We start from the raw sequence: 21526 nt of genomic DNA on the forward strand, positions 1-21526 counted from the left end.
ATTCAGGCTCCTGCAGCATTAAGCACATAGATCAGAAGATGCCATCTCATACTCCTTCCTCCATCTTAAAACACATATTGATCAGAACTTCATTTTTCTATGACCCGTCTACATAGCCACATATATACGTATATATATATACTGTACCAGAAGACCGTGTCTGTTCAAAATTAAAGTGCGGTAATTGTGGGTGTACAATGTTGCCAGAAACTTTCAGTTCAGTTTTTCCACAGGTTGTAAGGCAAGTCAGCATGTCCAAGATCTCATCCAGATAGGGATCTCCTTCATTTTGCTGCAACCCCTCACATCTAGGAACAAAACTTGGCATAGTCATATCTTCATGCCTTAGTAATACAAACGTTTTGGATTTATCACCAGGTACTGAGCACACATGAGCTACCCGTTTTACTCCCCACTCCTCCCCAGTCTATTTTACTGTCTGTCTTATTTCTGTGACTTGTTTAACCACTTTACAAACAGTAACTCCACACCATGGTAGCATATTCTGAATCAGAACAAAACTTACAAACTGAAGAAGAAAACTGAAGTGACACTGTAAGATTCTTCTGAAGAAAAAGAAGATAAATGTTGGACTTTAGTCCAGTTACGTGTACTTCTTTAAAAAAAAAAAAGTAATTCTCTCCAAAAGAATGCTTGTTTTGGGGAGTAAAAGTTTAAATTTTGTGAGAGATCAAAAAATTAATACTTCACATTAAAAGATAGGCATAAAGGTTGGCAAGGTAAGGGACTTACCTTACTGAGATAAATAACAGAAAAATCTCAGTCATTAGGAAGGGAAAAATATTGTATTGCCTGCACTTTGTGAATCAGACATGAAGATGGCATGTCTGTCCTACATAAGGAAACAGTTTGAACTGTAACCCCAGATTTGCCATAGTTTAGACTGAAGTGAGAGTCTGTCAAAGGGCAGAGAGCTGCTTGTCATATTGTCCTATTCTGTACTGCTTAGAGGGGTCAGTTCTTAAGGAAAACTGCAGCATCTGGGTGTGGGTTAGCAGCAGAGCAATAGACTGATACGGGAAGTCAGGAAAATCTCAGAAGAAAAAACAAATATGTTCTGTTTTGATATAAACAAACAAAAAAAAAGGGCCAGGGCAAATGCTAGTATCCATTTTGGTGGGAAAGAATGCAATCAGCAACATTCTTTTTACCTGAAAAGAAATTCCAAACACCAGAGAAGAGGAAACCTGGTCACACAAAGTGTTCAGGAAAGAGGTGCTCTGTCTATCCCTTTCTGCCAGGGAAGGGAGACTAATCTGAAGCCCTGAGCACCTGTATGCTATTTCTGTCTCTCTAGCCTAGTTACATCAGTTAAAAAGGACGGGGGCAGTCATAGCCCTTATGGATAAAGATTGGGTGTTTCTGCCCTTATATGGATAGAATTTAATCAGAAATATACTCTCAACACAGCTTATTTATAAGGGAAAGCGAGACAATCTATGGTAACTAAAAAAAAAAACACTGCCAGAAAAAGACAAAACTTCGTCCAATGTAGGTTAATAATTTTGTGCCATCCAAAAATAATCAGAAATCATACTCATCTATGGATATCTCTGGATTCATGATTGAAATGATAATCCTCTAGATCCAAATTACAAAATACCCCCCCTCAGTCTAATATACTGGTCAGGGACAAAAGTTCTTGCAAGTGTTGGAGAAGTACAAGAAAAGGCAAAGCCAGAATGGAAACAACAACAGATTGAGAAGAACTGGAAATGCTTTCTTCATATGATATTAAAGAAAACCAGAAAAAAGCCCCTCAGTGCTTCAGGGAAGTGGTATAATGTACTGTTTTGACATAGCAAACTCAGAGCCTGGTTAGACAATGCAAGGAGACAAGGAGAGTAAAAGATTCTACTTTGTATGTTTGATTAGGATAACTAATGGGGATTTGTCCTGATATGTTCATATTCTTCTCAGTTCTGAAGAACATAACCATTTCAGATATAAGTTGGGGGGTGGTGGTGTTGTGTTTGTTTGTTTTCTGCACAGCAAGGAGATCAGCTTTCCTTCCCTAGCTGACTGCATTCCTGCATCAAGAGTTAACTGAGACAAATATCTCTGACCTACATCCCCTCTAATACTAATTGATGAAGAACCTTTATCTTGTCTTAGGTAAGTCCCTATCCCACCTGTAGACTAACTTATTCTACCATTAATTCCATTATGGTTTCAGTAGAAGAAGTTATGTACTGCTTCCCTTCCTAAAACAGCAATGAAAGACCCAGTATCAGGGTATTACCGGCTTTGCATCCACACGGGATTACCTACATGATTCATATTTTAAAACAGACCACCATCCGTTCTGAAAACAAAGTTTTACCATCCTCTAGAACCCCACTAAAAACCTCTCTACTTACCTGAGTAAAATTTTTAGTAGGAGTTGGTAGCCATCATTATTTTCAAACTCTGTTAATAAAGCTGGTGATATTGGATAGGAATCTTTCACAAAGCACAAGACAATACTAGCAGCTTCACACACATCACAAGCAGGTAGGGTATCAGCCAGTTTAAAGAGATTCTGAATAGCTATTTTAATGCAGTCCGCAGCTGTGGGGGAAAAAAAAAAATAAATATAGCAGGTATTTAAGAACTGACAGTCAAACAAGTTCAAAGTTACTAACAAAAATGGAACAAGAAGTTCAAAGTTATTTCCCAGTAAAATAGGAGTCAGTTCACTCTTTTTCTGGAAAGAAAAGACAAAAGGATATATGAACACCACACTCATCTCAGAAGCTACATGAAGAACATTTCTGGTTTTAAAGTATGCATGCATTTCTTTGCTTAACCACCAGAAGCTGATTCAGTCTCAGGAGTACAAACTTCCAATCCACCCACTCACCAAGATTCATATACAGTGAATCCAGCTGCCTGAATACAAGGTAAGTGGAGGCCGACATATTTAATTGTCTTGTACTAAGTCAATCACATATTCTGTGCAGAGTTCACAGATTAATTCTTTGCTCAATGAGGCATATGTAATGTGGTATACACATCTTGCTGTGAGCGATGAAGCCTAGTTTTCTTGTCTAATCTGATGGCCAGTCATTCCAGGACAGCTTCAAAATATCTAAACAGTTCAGTACTCTTAGAATTATTATTCTCCAGTCTTTCAATCTCACCCAGGAAACCAAATTTTTATTTTAAAAAATAAAAATACCTCTATGCAGTTACTCCATAACAAGGAATACTGACAGTAAAGTGTGGATTATAAAACTATTTTTTTTCCTTCTAAGAAATTGAGACTCATGGCCTTTGCACTTCTTAACAAAAAAACTGCTTACTCTAATAAAGCCTAGGAAGACATGAGGATGTAACTCAACCAATCATGATGTTGTCCCAAAAGATACTGTTCCTTTGGCAGTGCCCTCAACCTTGTATTTAGAGTGTGCATGAGCCTTAGGCTCACACATTGAGTCACACAACTTAAAAAAAACATAATACATCTTGTCCTTGCCTACATTAGTGTGATCAGGTGAGATTGGCTCTTGCCTGTAATTTTATTTTTTATGTAGAAAAAACTTCAGCTTCCAGATGGCTATCAGTACTAAATAAAGCTCCTGTCTAGAAAGCCAAGAGCCCATACTTTGCAACTGACTGACTACCAGATGATGTAGAAACAAAAATCTATCCATCCCGGGGAGACTCTTCTTGAGAATTCATTCTCAGTGGAGCTACGACGAAAGGAGAATCCAAATTACTAAACCAAACCTTGTAGGTACACAATGCTGTTTTTGGTCTGAGCCTTTGAAATTGTTCTCAGCACACGGCCTGTAGGTACTTTCCACGAGTGGCTACACTGGTCCCAGAGGGAAGCAGTTGCTATAATTAATGATTGAAGCTTATCAGCTGCCAGAAGTTCCTCTACACCTTGTTCCTCTCTGTACATGTTAAGCATTATCTGAAAGGCAAACAAACATCAGCTACAATAAACACTTCTACAAATATCTGGGAGATGAAGAAAAATCCATTTGGAGGGGGGCATTATAGTTTGATACTAATGCCAGGAGAAAGGATGCAGTGAAATGAACAAGCAAAACTATCGCCAGGATACTCTCAATGGATTTTTTTCCCCACTTACAAAGTCATGTTGTTTTGTTTAACAAAAAGAAAAAAGGGATATAGTGGCATTATCTCAGATTGTTTTATACTGCTCCTGATGCTTGTTCAATCATTTTCAGTCCAAATTTACTCCTTTTTTGGCAGTTTGAATCACTCACCAGCTAAAAGCCTAAGTGAACATCTGAGTACTCAGGGCAAATGAACTCCCAGAGGCGCATCTCACCTTAACAAGCATTTCCTGAGTTTGAGTGTCATCCTCACTTGTCTTTCCATCATCACTGGTTTTCTTCAGAGGAAAAGTAAAGAAAAGGTACAGGCACTGCATCAGAGCAGCTGGAAGGCCAGATCCAATGATGTTCCACATAGTTCTCTAAGTAAGGAAAATAAAAATCAGCCCCTCCAGAAGCTGATCAGAGTTTTCTTGTATTTCTACACACTGAGTGTAGTCATGGCAGATGAAGGAGCTACTTGAGCATTTTATCCTTACAAGTACTCTACGGCACACAAGCGCGGCAATCATATAGCATGGCTGTACAAATCCATTTGGCAGAAGTAAACACACTGACCATGTGTTGCCGTAGCTATTCCCAGGACTTCTCACTCCAGCTTTGGCAGAGATACTTACTATGTCCTGCATAAGGAGACCTACAGTCGACAAAGCACACAACCTGCAAACTAACTAGCAGCTAAAATAGCAGTAAGTCCAGGGGCAGACAGTGCCTCCTTTATCATGAGTTCATAGGACACCCTGCAGCTATAGAGGCCTGGTATATTAAAAGCATGAATTCTCCATTCCCTCCTTGACTCAGCACAGCAGCAATTTAACTATAATGCTTTTGCTTTTGTAACATACTGAATAACTGCACACACACTTCTAATTATAGCTTTTATAAATAAAAGAGACACTGTTTCTCCACAATGTTTCTCAACACTTAGATTCTTCCCATCTTCACTACGGCTGTGTACAACTTACAGAGAAGTCCCAGTGTGCCTGCTTGGCACACAATAATCCAAACAAAAATCAGCAGCAAATTAAACAGTAGAGTGAGGTTTGTGATATGAAGTTTTGTGAGTGTGTGTGCTACAAAAATTAGCAATGTCTTAAATCTGTGAAAAACACAAACCTCATCAGGAACTTCATGCTGTGACTAACTATATATAATTTTATAGAGCTCCTTACAACATAGAACATGTCCATTAGAAGCTGACAGTAAGATTTTATTTTCATGTATCTGAATAACGATTAGACAAACTGCTGAGCTCAGTGTTAGGGATAAGCGTACCCCTGATGCCCATCAGCAGGCTGCACTGCTGATGCCCGTCTGCATTCAGGATGGCTGTACAAGTAGAGTTTGTGAAATGCTTTGAAATGCTTCAGAGTGAGAGGCTATCAAGATGGAAAACTCAGCCACTGCATTACCAGACAGACAGATCCTCACTAGTCATCTTTTTGATATATAAGCTGGAGTGACAAAGAAAGGTTGAAGAGCAGTGATACACAATGGGAAAAAAAAAAGATAAATCAGAGGAACACTAGAAAAAACAGCTGCCTGATGATCAAAACAGAAAGGGTATCTGAAAGCACAGAGCACTTACTTCCCTCTTTTAGAAAAGCTTGGACTATAAACCTGGTGATGTGTCCTCTATCTGACTGTATACGCTGGGCATGCTGAAGCACAAAGCATTGGGGATAACACAAATGTTATGAAGCTTAGGTGTTCCACTGTTGGGGTGGCTACCCAGCTTCTCTAAAATAAAAAGGAAAAAACCAAAACAAGACAAAACAAACAAAAATACCCCTTTGTATTCATTTCTCTTACCAAGTCAGTCTGTGAGAGCAGATACACTGATTTCAGGAGCAAACGGCCATCTTCTGCTTCCCCTTTCTGTCGTAGCAATTGCTCCAAAGCCAGACGAGCTTCCTCTGTTACCACAAACACATTAAACTTTAATTCCTTAATGAATGATGAAAATGCTGCATTGATCCTTTCTTAACAGATCTGACAAATTTAACAAAATTACAGTAGCAGGAGTCCACTGAAGTGAATAGAAGGACTTAAAAGGATTTTGATCCAGCATCAGGCTCAGGTCAGTTTATATAAACCACGTTTCAAACTGACAAGCTTCACTGGGAATACCAGCTCAGTTCATTAAGCCTGCCAGCTGATCAGGGCAAAGAAAGAACGTACAACAGCCACCAGGAAAGCTATGTGTGGCTAGCAATATTTTTCTCATTAAAGAAAGCTTCTCAGAATAGTGTGTAGCCTACTCTTTTACTGCATAGCTGCAGTATTATACATTTCCAGCTACAAAAGTTCCAAAACCAAGGTCAGCATGGCATACAAGGCCAGATCTTCAGTGCAATCATCCAAAACCAGTGCTAGCTCACACCTACTAAAGATCTGGCTTGCTACATTTAGCATTTTCCCGTTCCCCCTTTATTCCTCTCATGGTAAGCACAGAGGACAGCTGAACGACAGCACATTCCCAGAAGAAGTGGATCCGCTGAATATGGTATGGGATCATTACCTGCAGGCTTTCCACTGAGGTTCCTCTTAATTTCTTTTGTCAGAAGCTTGGAAACCTCACTGGCTAACAGCTGAATGTTGGGGAATATGATCACTCCAGAAGACTGTTCCCAGGCCTGAAATCCAAGTGTAACTGTTAAGTCTTTCTGATACAGCATGTCTTCGGTAGATTGAGAAGTACTAATAAATATAAATAAACAAACATAAATCTAACATTCCCCTGCAAAATTCCATCTCCAGACAGCGTAGTCCATTAAGCAGTATTTGCCAGGCAGGCAGGAGCCTGACACTACAGATACAGAACTCAACCTGGAACTACCTTTTGAATCATGTAACGCACCTACTAGAGAGCATTTACATTATTTTTTCCACTGAATACAATCAAAACAATGTAAATGTTTGTCATAGCCCCTGTGCCATTAATTATTTGTATCAAAAAGCATGCTAGTCCCTTTCGAAATACAACATAAACACCCTGTACCCTGAAGAGGTTACAGCTACAGTTGTCCAAGAATTTTTCAATAAAACTACATCCTTCTCCAAAAACTGGTCTCCCCAAAACTAAAGCTAGTCATAAACAGAACTTGAGTATTTAATTGAATAAAAATTAAAAATAAAAATTTTATTTTCTCTGTTCAGCAAGTCATTGCACAGTCTCAACTACTTAGAGACTGAAATGGGATTGGAACTGCTGCTCTCATGGAGCATTTGCAACAGATCTGTTAAAAAGAAACCATGGTAATACAGGACTACTGCTCCCAGTTAGCAGTATACTGGCCAAGATTCACCTGAAACTGAACTATTTCTTTCAAGTCAATAAATTTATAAAAATCACAGAAAGAACAAACAAGCAAAATCCTTTGGGTTTTTTTTTGTTTTGGTTTGGGTTTTTTTGTTTTGTTTTGTGTTTTTTTTTTTTTTTTAACACATTCATAAAGTTTTTGCCTTTCAATTCTACCCTATTTTGGGAGGAAAGTAAGGCTCATAAAATCAGCATTTCTTGCCAGACAGAAATAATCTTTGTTGCAAACTAAGGAAATAAAAGAAAACATGGGGAAAGGGGCTGAAAATACAGCAATATTCTAGCCGAAAAGGCACTGGATGTGATTTTGCAGCAATATGAATTGCCTAACCCAACTGTCTATGAGGTTAAGATGTAGGCTGCCACACCTGGAGTGACAACCTTGCCTGACGAGGAATTTATAACATTACAAGCCAGCTTACATCATGAGTACAGATTGGTGCTGATGTAGCAAAAAATGCACTTCTAAAATGCTGAGATGATGACAGTAAATGTTTACGAGATCAGGATTTCTAAACATTTCCTATGCTATAATAAGCACCCCTAAATAGGAAGGCATAGTCCTAAATGCATAGCTACCCAAGGAAAACAAATTTATACACAAGTTTATAAACAATTTATAAATAAGTTTATCATAGAATCATTTAGGTTGGAAAAGACCTTTAAGATCATTAAGGCCAATTGTTAAGGACAATTGTTAACCTAGCACTGCCAAGTCCCTGCCTTGACTTTGGGAAGGAAAAAAAAAAAAAAGCAAAAGCAAATTAAAAAGATATTCCAGTAGAATAATACTGTCACATCCAACTGGCCTCCGAGAATCAGGTACCATTACTTTTATATAGAACATCCGATGCTACACACATCAATGTATTAGCAATAGTGCAGCATTCACCTCTAAATACCAGGCTGAGACACCTCTGTCCCCAGCAACCTTGAAAATTTTCTTTACAAAAGTTTCCTCTTTCTAAAAGTTCAGGAAAATCAAGCTGTAAGGCCAGATGATGAAAGGAAGGTAACAAAATTAGTAACACATCTGTTCTCCTAAAATAATTGGAGCAGACAACCCATAATACTGTCTGCCAAGAAATCAGTGCAGCTCTTTGTGAAAGAAGATCCTCTACAAACATTATTTCCTTCCCTACCATTGCTTTCAATTACTTGTTCTTTCTTTGCTGATGGCAGCTTGTGGAGGAGCTATTTCTTTCCCCGCAAAGTGTCAGTTGTCTGTCAGCAATCAGGCAAGCACCTGGTTTTTGCTTCATTTTACTGCACTGACCTGTCTGGAACTGCACCCAACTCTTTTTTCTCAGCTACAAGAGAGAAATAAAATTGCACAGTGTGCCTATCAATTAATTTTCAATCAACCAACAATATTAAAAAAAAAAAGCTAGTTTTTGCAGATTTTGACCATAAATGATTTTCAGAGACCCTCAGTTGCAGGAGCAAGGTCCACTGATTCCTCTACTTCTGATGCAGAAGTGAGGGAATATCTGTAAAGACCAGAAGCAAGCTGGGCAAACACAATGACAAGAAACCCACACAGCCACTTAAGAATATACAATGTTTGTCATTAAGCTATACCCTTTTTCAGAAGAAAGCAGTGATAGATTCCCGTCCCTCTGCCTCAAAGAGGAACACCCTCTGAACAATTCAGAAAGGACTTGTTATACTCACTCTTCTGCTAACAGAAAGAACAGGACGCATTTTAGAAGTTCAGACCAGACACAGCAGAGAGCAGTAATCAAAGGTTCATAGCAATGCTACCATTGTGCAAAAATTTAGCTAGTCCATCTCACTACAGACCAGACCACTAATGTTCTGATTTGATTTTACAGGTGATCCTCCTGTGGGTCAGCCACCAACCTCTAGAATACGCTCTCCTTTAAGAACAGACCTAATCAGTTCCATATTCATCTTTGAGCCTATAAAAGATCTGTATCTGGAAGAATATCAACCTGACTCCATTCCAGGATGTCTGCCTTCAGGGGAAACTCAAATAATACAGTATCAATGTAATCTGATTTTCTTTCCTTCTCTTAAGCCTGTTTCTACATGTTTAAGATTCTGCCATAAGTTCCCTGTGTTTGCTGTTGCCATCTGTCCCTCCTATTCCATACTTCATGGAGTGATGCTAGCTCAAAAGCCAGCCATGTAATAGTACATTCTGATACTTTCTGAGACACCAAGAGGGAAAATACAGAGGGCACATTAAAATAACCCCCAGCCTAGGCCTGAATCACAAGCAGATGACTAACATTTTCCTCCTCCACCTTTTCCTTCTATATCAAGGAGTATCAGTGAGTAAGGAGCCCCCACATCTCCTGGTGGCTCCTGGTTAGTGCCCTCTCTCTCCATCCAACTGAGCAAGAGCTAAAGCACTCTAAGACAAAAAGACAGAGATGCACTGGCATCTGCATGATCAAACAAAGAAAGTAAAAGCAAGAGATGAAAATCCTCCAAGGAGGGAGAGGGCTTATGCAGAGTCCCCTGCTAAACAGAAGGAAGCCAGGCAGTTTCCATAAGAACTTCATAACACGTACAACAAACTGAGATTCATTTGCTCAAGCCAGCCCAGGGGCTTAGCACAAAGCAGAAGGCTGGTACATGAAAGGAGTAAAAGTCATATGGGGAGGGACACGATGACTCAAAGCTAAAGGGCCAGATCCTCCACAATGTACTCCTAAATCAATGATGCAAGGCCAAAACGGTCTAACCACACATCTGCACCTAAAGACCTACAAAGCACTGCAAAGCTCCACTGATACACCTAAGAAAAGTGAAGGGGAAGAATCTCTCTCTTAGGGCACAAAATGAAGTGTTAAGCTAATGAGAAATTCGCATCTCCATTCTGAATATATTCTGTAGCCAAAATACCCTTTAGGAATTTAAAATCCCCTCTTTGTGAGCATTACTGCAATTCAGGAAATCATTTTCTACAACCTTAAAGCATGTGACGTTCAGCCCTAGAGAACGGAAACACATGATGGATATGCATATGCACAATATTGCCAGTCCCTTAGCAATACTCAGCTTGCCTCCTGGGGAATAGCTGTCCTTTGATGCACTGGTACTAAAGTTTATTTCTCCTGTGTCATGACAAATAAGTGATTTCCTGCTTTGCTGTTCAATTTTTAATTCCTAAGATTTCTAGAGTTTATAGGTTTTGTCACCTTTGTTCAGTAACAACAATTTCCTCAGTCCTTTGAAAGTTTCACTCCAAAAAATGACCTTTGCTTGAAAGCCGTTCTTGCTGTTCATATTTAGTTAATGATCAGCAAATCTGAAGTTGTTCTACATAATCTCATCTCACCAAGACTTGCTTACTTCATGTTCACTATATGGTGTTCAAAAGCTAAAGTTGCAACAGAATTCAGAAACCTTGAGATCTGGGAATTTCAATTTCATTGTAAATTTGAGGCAGGAAAACCTTAGCAGAAGAATTTCACAAAAATCCTGCAATACATTGCTTACAAGAGCCGGAGGGAGCAGTTTGGAGAGACTATCTTCCACAACAAAGTTTATCTTTCTTGGGATGAATTTATACCCTCAAAGCATTAAGCACGTATGTTTTCCATGAAGCTTCAGGAGGAAGGAAGATAGGAAGTCTGAAAACAGCTCTAGGAAAAGCAGAACAGATGGCTTTTGCTCCAAGCAAAAAGGTTGCATCTTGTTGCTATGCTGTCTCAGAAAAAGAACAGTGCAATTTTCAGCAAGCCATTTAAAAAGCAGATCCATGGAACAAGAAGGTGCTTCTTTACAGAAAACTGCCAAATTATCAGTCTTATCTGACTTTGAAGAGCATTCTTTGAAGGCTGCGCAAGGAACACTGCCCCTTTGCAACGCCAGAATTTTTGTGAGATGATAAAGAGGTGGTGAGCTCCCAAGAGAGCGAACTCTGCCCCAGCACATGTAGTGCCATATGCAGAGAGAGATTCGTTTCCAGTGTAGGCACATATGCAGAGAGCAACAGCTCTTCTGTCCAAATATAGCCTTTGGTTCAGAAAGGACACTCTTCTATGCAAACAAATCCAGACATTGAGAGGAAGTGGTGAAAAGTGAAAGCTTTGTTCAGTAATCGTAAAATATCTGTAGGGCCATTTAGATTAAATGAGAAAGCCCCTTCTGAGACTCCAGGCTATACACTCACTGCCTTTTCAGACTCTTTCATTCATTTTGTCTGCACCGGCTTGGACCAGGGCAACCTTGTACTCAAACACAGCAAACTCTTCACCACAGGCATCACCAGATCCTACTTGCAACTCAGTTGTTTGCATCACACTGACACTACCGGGTGACCTGTTTCAGTGCTGTAAACTGACACCAGTATCTACAGCAATTTCAAAGTCCTGCTCTGCAGCAAGACTTACAAGCTTCACATGTTCGTGCTCCATCCAGCTGAGCGAAATGTTTATGACTATCTGGAAGTTATACCTCCTTTACTGTCATGGACACCAAAGATTTCATAGCCCTGAGCACAGTGATTTCCCTGCACACACAGTTCAAAATGTCCCTCTCACTACAGAGTATCGCTTTTTATGTCCCATAATGCTTCCATATAAACAGAGTGACCATGTCATTGACTTTTTTTTTCCTCACCTACCCACTAACTTCTTTTTAGAAAACCAGCTGAACTAGGTAGGGAAGAGATGGATCTGAGTTTGGTCACTCAAAAGCACTGAAAACTCACAAGTACAGATGGCTGAAATATTCCGTCATTAAAATATGGTTTCACCAAGAATTTTTTATCTTCTTTCTGAAAGACTTACATAGTGAGAGAGTGTAAAAACAGAGATTCCATACCCATAAATACCCAAGGTAATTCATAAGAAAAACAATTCTTCTGTACTACAACACGGCCACAGTACATTTAAAGATAGGCCAGGTTTTCTGCTCCTCTCAATGTTAAGCTCTGCCATTCTCTTGCAGTATGGTCCACTCAAACAGTTCCCTGTATGTTTCATACACTCTAGCAAACAAACCCAACCCATTCATTACAGAGCTCTTCCAGTCTCACCTTTCAATATGGCCATCTCAGAAATTGTTGGCTGATGGAAGCTCTAGGGCGTGGGGTAGGGCAGCCTGCAAACTAAAATTTTCTAGTTCTCAGCTGTATCCCTCACCCACAGTATGACCTTCCTCTCCTCATGCCACAGTTTCCCCATCTATAACACAGCTCCTCTCTCAAGCACTAAAAGTAGACAACAGCACTGTCATTAACCCAAAAATTCCATCTTAAGACTGTAGCCCTGCATTTCCCCTAGCTGGCTGCGTGCCACAACCACATTTTCCCAGACTGAAACTGTGCTCAGCCCCCAACTGAGTAATAAAATAGATGAGGCAGACATGAAGTAACCTCTTCACAGGGTACTCACTTTGAAACATGCCTGTCTCATCAATATATCCCTCGACTTCACGAATAGAATTTAGCCATTCATGAAAGCAGAGCAGTGCTCCCCCATACACTTTTCTCATGCTAACATTGCAGGTTAGTTAGATGAAAGGAGGACAAGAAACTGTTTCCCCAGGCTCCCAATGGAAAAAATGTAATTATCACCTAGACAAAGGGATCATGCTCCAATTAACTCCACTGGCAATTAGGGTGACCGCAGAACAGATAGAGCAACAGAAACTCAAATTTACATCCTTGGCATCTGCACCAAAGGCAACAAGGAGAACAAACCTGTAAGAAGAGGGGAAGAAAGTCCAGCAGCCTTCTCTGTTGCTCCTCTGGGACGAGAAATGGAGCCACCTGCTCATACTCTACAAACTGTCTGCCTAGAGTCTCCCACTGGAGGGTATGGCTCTGGGGTGGCTTGTCCTTGCTGTGTGCAGGCTGTCCCAGCACTTCTGCTTTGTCTCCATCATCAGGGCTTTGCCTTTGCTGTCCTGCTTTGCCAGGTGAATCCTCCAGCTGCCACGTGAGGTCAGCTGCTTTGTCCATGCTGAAATGAGACCTGAAGTTAAAGATACTGTGTTATTTACAGTTAACATCATCTCTTACCAGCCAACTGTCCCATGAAACTAGACGCTGACAGTCTTAATTATTGGAGTTGGGGAGTTCAGAAGCATAGAAATGCTGGCAGCCACTGGCTCTTTTCCAATTCTGATGAGCAGCCTCATTTCCATCAAATTGAACCTACACTGGGTCAATCTTGCACTATAGGTAGAGGAATTCTTCTGGTACCCTCATCTCAGCCCCAAGTCCTCTCATCTACTTTCCAGCCCTGTTTTCATCCATAGTCTTCTGGGAGGTCACTAACACAGCCTTGAATCCACAGCAACTCTATTCCTTTGCTGTAGCCTTCTGTGAGCTCACCCTGTTACCTAGAGCCAATATAATCCAATGTTTACACCGATGGAAATGAGGCTTCTCCAGTTTCCATCAAAATCATCCAAATGCTTATTGGTGTCTAGGACATTGTCTGACTACTCAAAACATGACACACATAAATTATCATAGTGTGGGCAGGCAGCTGGTGAGTCGTCACCAAGATGAACGTAGCTCATTACTTTACTTACAAAGTATATTGTCTTTTAAGAGCCTAGAAGAATCTTTAATACATCATTATACCCTCTCAAAGAAAAAGACCAATGTACCTCCATCTCTAGGAAATAGGTTCTCTACAGTATCTCTGATTGCCATTCTAGCCTGTCAATAAAAATGCCAAAAAGCAAATGTAACTAAAAAACTGAGTCAGATCTCCTGCACTACCAATACATACACCCCTTAAAATACATTTTAAAAAGGACTATTATGAGCCTGGTTTAGAAATTATGAGCCAACACTAAGACTATATTTGGGATTCTCTTCCTTTGCCATCCACCAGCTATGCAGCTTGCTTACTGTTTGCGTCCTGCCCACTGCAAGCCAGATGAACCAGTTTCACTTCCACACTCATGCAGTAGCTCCATACTGCAGAGATGAAGAGGGTGACATTATCTTGTCACTGTGCACCACACCACCTGCAGCAAGCTGATGGTCACAGCAGACACCTACACTTGGATGCAAATGCTGATCCTTCACACTACATCAGAGGGTAACTTATTCTACCATAGTCCATACTCTGTCCTTCACTAGGAGATGAAACACTATGAAATTTTTATCAGTCTTCAGGGCTGTCAATCTGGACCTTCCTACCTCAACAACATTTTGTGTTTCGCTGCTGTTGTTTTCCTTAATTATCTGTGTTAAGACAACAGCCCTGTGAGCAGAAAAAGTGTGATGACTGTCTGCACAGAGTAAACAGGAAGACTCTGTTCCTCATGACTGTGTGGGAGTTACATTTGTCATATGTTATACTTAACCCTGGTATGGGATTTTGGCCCACTTGAGTCATTGTGAAGCTGTAGAGTGTGTTGAGAAAACCTGGGTATGGTTCTAGGGGCTTCAGTGAGAGTTACTTTTTCAATGAGGCTGCTCTTGCATCCCAAATGGCACCATTCCCTTCCTAAGGGAAATCTCTCACCTTGAAAGCGACTCCGCTAAGCCTAAATCAGTGCTAAGTAACAAGCAACTCACTCCCAGTGCCTACATTCACCTTAGTCATTTGTATAGAGCAGCCCAAAATCTTTTACACAGGTATTTTACAGATGGTGAAACTGAGGCATGGAGACATGAAATGAAGTGCTTACACTGGCCTCAGAAGGTCAGTGACTGACCAGTCAACAGCACTGCTTGAACTGCACTGCACTGAATGGCACTGCAAACATGTTTGCCAATTTTCTCTCTTTCTATTCATAATTTCCTTAGCAGGCCTTTCTTGCTGGTGACACAGCTAAGGCAAGCAGGGCTGGTCGCTCAAAAAATTCTCACTCTATGAATCTATGTAATGAAAGAATTCTTCCTCTCTCCACAGAAACTATTAAAACCAGATACGCACACACAATTTCATTAATGAAGACCTAATTGTAACAGACTATATAAGGCATTTGAGTGTACATGGAAATCTTTAATCTCCAGAAGTACATGAAAGAAAAATGAGGATTATGATTTGCCTCCTTATTTACTCCGTCTAGCCTACAAGAGGCATATTAAACCAAATATCAGACCTCTAGTATTAGTCTGTTGTCTCCACTTGCACTATCTGCTTTAAATATTCCTCCTCCTAACAGCCTTTTCTTGCACCTACAATTTCATTTGGACTTCTAAATCCTTTGCGTTGTCTGTTCCTCTTGGACAATAACGATTCTTCTAGACCAATCACAATATCACAGGGTCCAGCATTCAAGTATCTTTGGTATTAAGGATAGCTTAGATATTTTAGAAAAGGTCTTATATGTTGGCTCTCTTCTACATCCCACCATTTGTCCTGATCCTCAGTGTAAATTAACGGCTTATTTCAGTTTTGATAAGTTATAAATATCACAATGATACAAAAAGTAAAGTCTAAATAATAAAGATTTTAAAAGACATGAAAGTGAAAATATATCAAATAAATCTGATGCCATCATTCAGAAAGTAGCGTCAGGTAACAGAGAGGAAGTGGAACTTATTAATGTATTTTCCCTTTTGTTCTAAATGAAGCTTGTGTGAAATCACACTGCAATGTGGCTACGCCTTTTCAGACTGATAAGAAAAAAGGGAAGAAAGGCCTGACCAAAGCTGGCAGGAAGACAAGCAGAACGCTCATACTAAAAGCTTACTGGCTGAACAAGCATGATTTTTTAAATGACATTTTAATCATATTTATCTGGGATTAACTCCTCCAGCAGTCCAAAGAATGATCCCATACAGCTACAAAATCCCAATTTGCACCAAGATCAAGAAGTTTACTTATGCATTTAAAAATAATTTGTTATCAGAGAAGGGTCTCACGACAAGATGGTTGACCAAAACACAATCAAGTCTCATACCAAATTTCAGAGTTTGATACACTTTTTATGGTAAGTATCAGCAAAAAATGTCAGATATTTGAGTGTACCTGGAAATCTCTAATCACCAAAAGTACATGAAAGCAAAATGAGGACTACAATTTCCCTCCTTATTTACTCCAACTGTCCAGATGACAAGAGGCATATTAGACTAAATATCAGACCCCTAGTACTAGGACTACCTGCTTTAAATATTTCTTTTCCTAGTAGCCCTTTCTTGACTATTAAAACCCAGGATTCTGGTGGCTATCAGAAACACACGGCTCACAGCACCCCAAAAATCCAGTATGATACCTCTTTATACCCCCTTCCTTTCCTTGGCAGCCAAGATAAATCTGTTCATTAAACAGTCATGCCAGTCAATCATTTTAAACACTAAAACCATGGATACCACTACCTTCCCAGGAAAGCTGTCTGATGCCGTAACAGACCCAAGCAGTAGAAGGCATCACTTATTTCTTTTATGAACCATCTTATTTCACAAATTCTAGTTCCCTCCCAATTCAATCACGAACTCCGTCTTTGTGGCTCACACCACTCTGTGCTCACAGGAAATGACAGTACCTCAGAATGAACACTGTGCCAGACACTGTCCATCTAATACTCTCTTACCTCTGTCCCTCTTAATCACCTCAGTTCTTCCTCCTTGAGCTCCCTCTGCCTTTCTTAAATTATCTACACCTATCAGTCCTATGTCTAGTAATCATACTTGACATATTTCATGAGGTAAACCTAAAAACACCATCAAAAAGTTTTACACTTTGATGTCACTCTATTTATCTTCTCCAATACAAGGACTGCAATGAATTAAAACAAGTTGCAAAATTCAATATCCTACCCACCCTTGCCAGGTCCATTTAATTGTAAATTCCACGGGGAAGGTACTCTCTCTTCCTAAGTTCTGGCACAGCGCTTTATACAATAAGAGCCCAACCTGGCTGGTGCCTTGAAATACAAATAGTTGACAGAACACAAATAATAGAGGGGGTTTAAAACACTTGTCAGCTTAGAGAAGGTTGAATACTGTTCAAAGAACAAGTCGCATTTCAGTAGGACATGCCTCCTACTTTTTCAGCAATATAAATATCATTTCAGCTTGTTTCAAGAAGCTGTGACACTATTACTACCAAAAGAGTTGCATTCATTTACACTAGGACTTCATTTGTCCAAGTATATATTTACTTTTTGAGTACATCTAAGTAGGACAAGGCATTTCTGCAGTATAACCTCACAAATCATTAATTCAGTTTCAAACACTTAACTGCATTTTCTCTCTATTTTTGTTTGAAGAGCATCTTCATGCAATCCAAAAGTAACTATAAAACTGACTTAGGCTCTCCCTCATGTACCCAGTCTTCATTTTTTCTGTTTTAAAAAGCAGCTTCTAAATATCTAATTGGGAACAGTTTCTTCTCCGACTTGCATATACCCCTACTGCAACCAAGGGAGAAGCACAGATATTGGGTATACTTGCTTTTGAGATGTGGTCCTCCTGGAAGTGAAGTAATGCCCCCATCTCGAGAGCAAACAATGCTTCTGGTCAGTCACGGGCAATATAGTTGCAACAAACTCAAAGGAACAAGACCAGGGCAATTCTGATCAGCTCGTTAGGTAAGGACATGCAGTTAAACCAAATCTAACAAGTCTCCACTAGCAGCAGCAACAGATATACCCCTCACATCTGCAGTACTGTTATCAGCCCTAGATTAAAGGACACAAGCAAACTGCCGGTCCTTTTTCCTCCTTGTACTGCAGTTTAGGACGAACTTTGACCGAAACCTTTGCTATTTGAAAATGATCCTACCATAACAAACCAGCTGCAGATAATACTGCAGTTTCCTTCAACAGTTAACAGTCTGTTCCTTTTGCTTTCACAGCAAATCTCTTGACATACCTGGGCTCCTAGATTCGGCAGCTCCTGTTGCAGTCAATAACCACATCCAGAGAAATAAGCGTTACTGCTTCTGTCCTACTAGGCATCTTGGTGTATGCAGCGGCTCCCACTCTGCTCTTTAAACTTTCCACTGTGAATCACCTGATTAGCTGCTGCACTTATTTCCTGAGGAAAGCAGAAGTGAAGAGCAAAAGAAGCGCATGCTTAGGACCCACCAAGTTCCCAAAGCAACTCAGAACAATTCAGCTTACGCATAAACCTGGTAGGCATTGCATGCTTCTCCCTGGGTCAAGAGTAACCAAGTGTTTTCCCCCATACCATATTCACAAAGAAAAGGAGTGTGTGTATGGGGGTTGTTGTTTCATTTTGTTTTTAAATTTAAGGTTTACCAAACTACTACAGGAATACAGCACCACAAAGCTCATGCTCTCTGTGCAACCTGTGCCCAAAGGACAGGCAACAGTTGGAGTCCTTCTTCAAATGCAGTACCCTTAAAATAAATATATTTGAACGCTGAGGTGAATGCTAAGTCCTTGACCTCTCTACTAAAATGGTCAAGGCAGCTACTCAGATCAAGAGGCAAACAAGCACTATAAGCTCACTGACAACATAAAGGAGCCTAGATTAGCTATGGGGTTGGGGGAAGACTACTTCCTAGTTGTCTAGTTGCTTTTTCATTTTCCCTAATAACACATCTGAAAGGCTTTATAATTGGTTTTTAAGGGGTGGTGGAGTTTAAACATTTTTACACAGGAAATTCAAGTGTTTCCTAAACTGCTTCTCCCCGAGAATTTTACGGTGACCTTGAGAATCAGTGGGATCATGGCCTTACAGTGACTGAAACCTGAGGGCATTTCATCCTAGGTGGTTAAAGCTATCTGTTTTCTGTTAACATCTACTTCACTCAAATGCCGAAAAAAGTGTTCAGGAGGAAAACTAACTTTCTCTTCCAGCTAAGCCAGGGCAGTATCCAGACTGGAGACTCCTGATGTTTCTGAAGGTAAAAGCAGCAAGTCTTGGACAGACTGATTTCACTGTTTGATAGGGTTACGTAATAAAACAGGACAGCAATTGCCTATACACTGCAGGGACCTCTCCCAGTGCAGTGATGTTTTAGGAGAAGAGCCTCAGGGGATTGTTCTCATCCCTTACTGTGGAAATGTATTTATTGAAAGAAAGATCAATAGAGGCAGCAGCAAAATCATGGGTTTAACTCATGCCTTTACAAATTATACCAGGAATTAAGCAGCTCTGTAGTTTTGCTGCAAACAGAAATACACCTTATATCCCAAGGAAAATAATCCACTCCAGTCTGTACAGACAGCAGCGTTAAGTGGACCAGGTTTTGGAAAGCATTAGCTGAACTAAGTATAATCTACAGGGTGTTTTCCAGGCAGATTCAAGGTCACACTATGAGCTACCCACACCCAGGGCAGCTGCAGTGAATGTCGCATTTGGCCACTGTAGTGAGCCCCACTGAGGCATGCACAGGTCTGGCTGAACTCATTGCTGCACCAACATGGCTGCAAGGCCTCTGGGCCGCTCTGAGCACAGGTTGAGCAAGCTCATGCAGCCTGCAAAAGGCTGTGCCAACACATCCACTACTTTTCTGCCTTAGGCCATTCACATATTAGCTGATACTTTCCCAGTTGCAATCTAGCCAAAACCACAGTGGTGAGATGCATGGCAGAAGCACAGAGACACAAAAGAGAATATTAATACCAACCCAGAGAGAACATTGTTTTCCCTTTCCTAACTCAGAAACAAGCCTAAATGTGCTCCATTTCCGCCCTTTTAGTGTCAGTTTAAAACCACAAAACAGAAGGTCATTTGCAGAAGCCCATCCATGCTGTTTGATCAGAGGCGTTTATTTCTCAGGAGCCTCTCCTATCCAGTGGTGCCCCCCTCACTAGATGCTGTCAGGACTCAAGCAGCCACACAGTCATTAGTAGATTTTTAATCCACAGAGCAGAGGAAGCACCATTTCTCTTTTTCATTCTGTGCTAACTGCTGATAGGACTGTAAGTCCGGAGTTTCAACATGCCCTCCCACTTAATCTCTGCTTCACTGGAGCAAAACAGCTGTAACCAAATTATCTGTAGTAAAAATAACTCAAGGGGAAAATACAAGCCAATAGCTAACGTAGTAGGAGACAGTCCTACAACGCCCTTTGTCAGTTTGGGCTGTTTATATTAACAACCCCTTGCACCGTGCCTCCACCTACAAAAATTGAGAGAAAAATCCTTCTTCATCCTTTTTCCCCCAGTCTCACAGGAAAAAAAAGGCATGTCTCCCACATACTTGCATTTCTATCTATAAGCAGGGCACCTAGGTCAGAGGAACCCTCATCTTGGTTTACAGTTTCTAGAAAGGTGATACTGATTCACATTATCAAGTTATGTCCCTTATGTTGATTCTTATTAAACTTCTCTCTTCTTTGCCTCTCTAACCTCCACACACAAGTGGAAAAACCCTATTTCATGCCTTTACAGTAATGATACCACCCACACCGAGGTATCTTAGTTATCTTAGTGGTCCAGAATGGCTGGAAGCACAGCACTTCTCCAGCTTGAGGCTGGAGGTCAGCTACTGCAGGTTTCTCCTGAAACCCAATTCGCAGTACATTTCAGCTGCATTAGATTCACCAAACGGGCTGACTGGTTACACCAAGAGCAAACATGTCCTCTGGCAATTGCTGTGCAGTTGCCATTGCCTGAAGGGCTGATGACAGTTCAGCCTAACTGCAAACCCAAATGGAATGGAGTTTTGCCGAAAAGCCTGTATTTCTCCCTTCAGCAAGTTTCTCTCCTTGTAGACATAAGAAACAAAATGCAGCTGATTTTGCTGAGACAATACATTTTTCTGCTGCACATTCATAACCTTCAATCTAGAAAAAAAGCCAGTTAAATGCATGTCCCTTTCAACATTGCAAAGTGTCTAAAAGTTGAGCTAGCTGCAGGGTTTTTTCTACTCTTCATCTTTCCTGCTAAAATCCAGCTATCTTCTTTCTTTTTTCTTGATAAAAAGAATGTTGATTAAAAAATGTTCATCGAATCATTTTTTATTTCTTTAGCATCATAAAGGGAAGCAGCACTGTTTCATTTTCCTCCGCTCTCTTCAATGGCAGAACAGAAGCTGACAGAGAGACCGCAGAGAAAGGCAATTCAAAAATTTAAACCATCTGCTCAACCATTATTTTCACTCATCGTTTTTCTCAGTAAACCTTGAAATCTGCAATGAAGGAGGCGTTCGGCTCCTTCAGCAAATCTTCCCAAAGAAGCAAAAGCAGCAGGCCATGAAGCGAAAAGCTGCATGACTGTGAGCTTGCGCAGCACAGCTCCTCTCCCT

General features: G+C 40.5%; 1 protein-coding gene across 1 annotated transcript in view; it reads right to left on the reverse strand.

Moving 5' to 3' along the window:
* The window catches only part of WDFY4 (WDFY family member 4), a 146380-nt gene extending 128101 nt beyond the window's left edge, over nucleotides 1-18279 (reverse strand). Inside the window, exons 1-8 of the mRNA XM_082310287.1 lie at nucleotides 18179-18279; nucleotides 13094-13367; nucleotides 6613-6727; nucleotides 5904-6007; nucleotides 4307-4453; nucleotides 3733-3922; nucleotides 2382-2571; nucleotides 148-308 (exon numbers count right to left, since the gene is read on the reverse strand). Of these exons, the coding sequence (XP_082166413.1) occupies nucleotides 148-308; nucleotides 2382-2571; nucleotides 3733-3922; nucleotides 4307-4453; nucleotides 5904-6007; nucleotides 6613-6727; nucleotides 13094-13354 (1168 nt within the window). The 5' untranslated portion in view covers nucleotides 13355-13367; nucleotides 18179-18279. The remainder of the gene's footprint in view (nucleotides 1-147; nucleotides 309-2381; nucleotides 2572-3732; nucleotides 3923-4306; nucleotides 4454-5903; nucleotides 6008-6612; nucleotides 6728-13093; nucleotides 13368-18178) is intronic.
* Nucleotides 18280-21526: the final 3247 nt, after the last annotated feature.

The sequence above is a fragment of the Platalea leucorodia genome (genome assembly GCF_965183815.1).
Source record: "Platalea leucorodia genome assembly, chromosome: 4".
In the NCBI taxonomy this organism is placed as follows: domain Eukaryota; kingdom Metazoa; phylum Chordata; class Aves; order Pelecaniformes; family Threskiornithidae; genus Platalea; species Platalea leucorodia.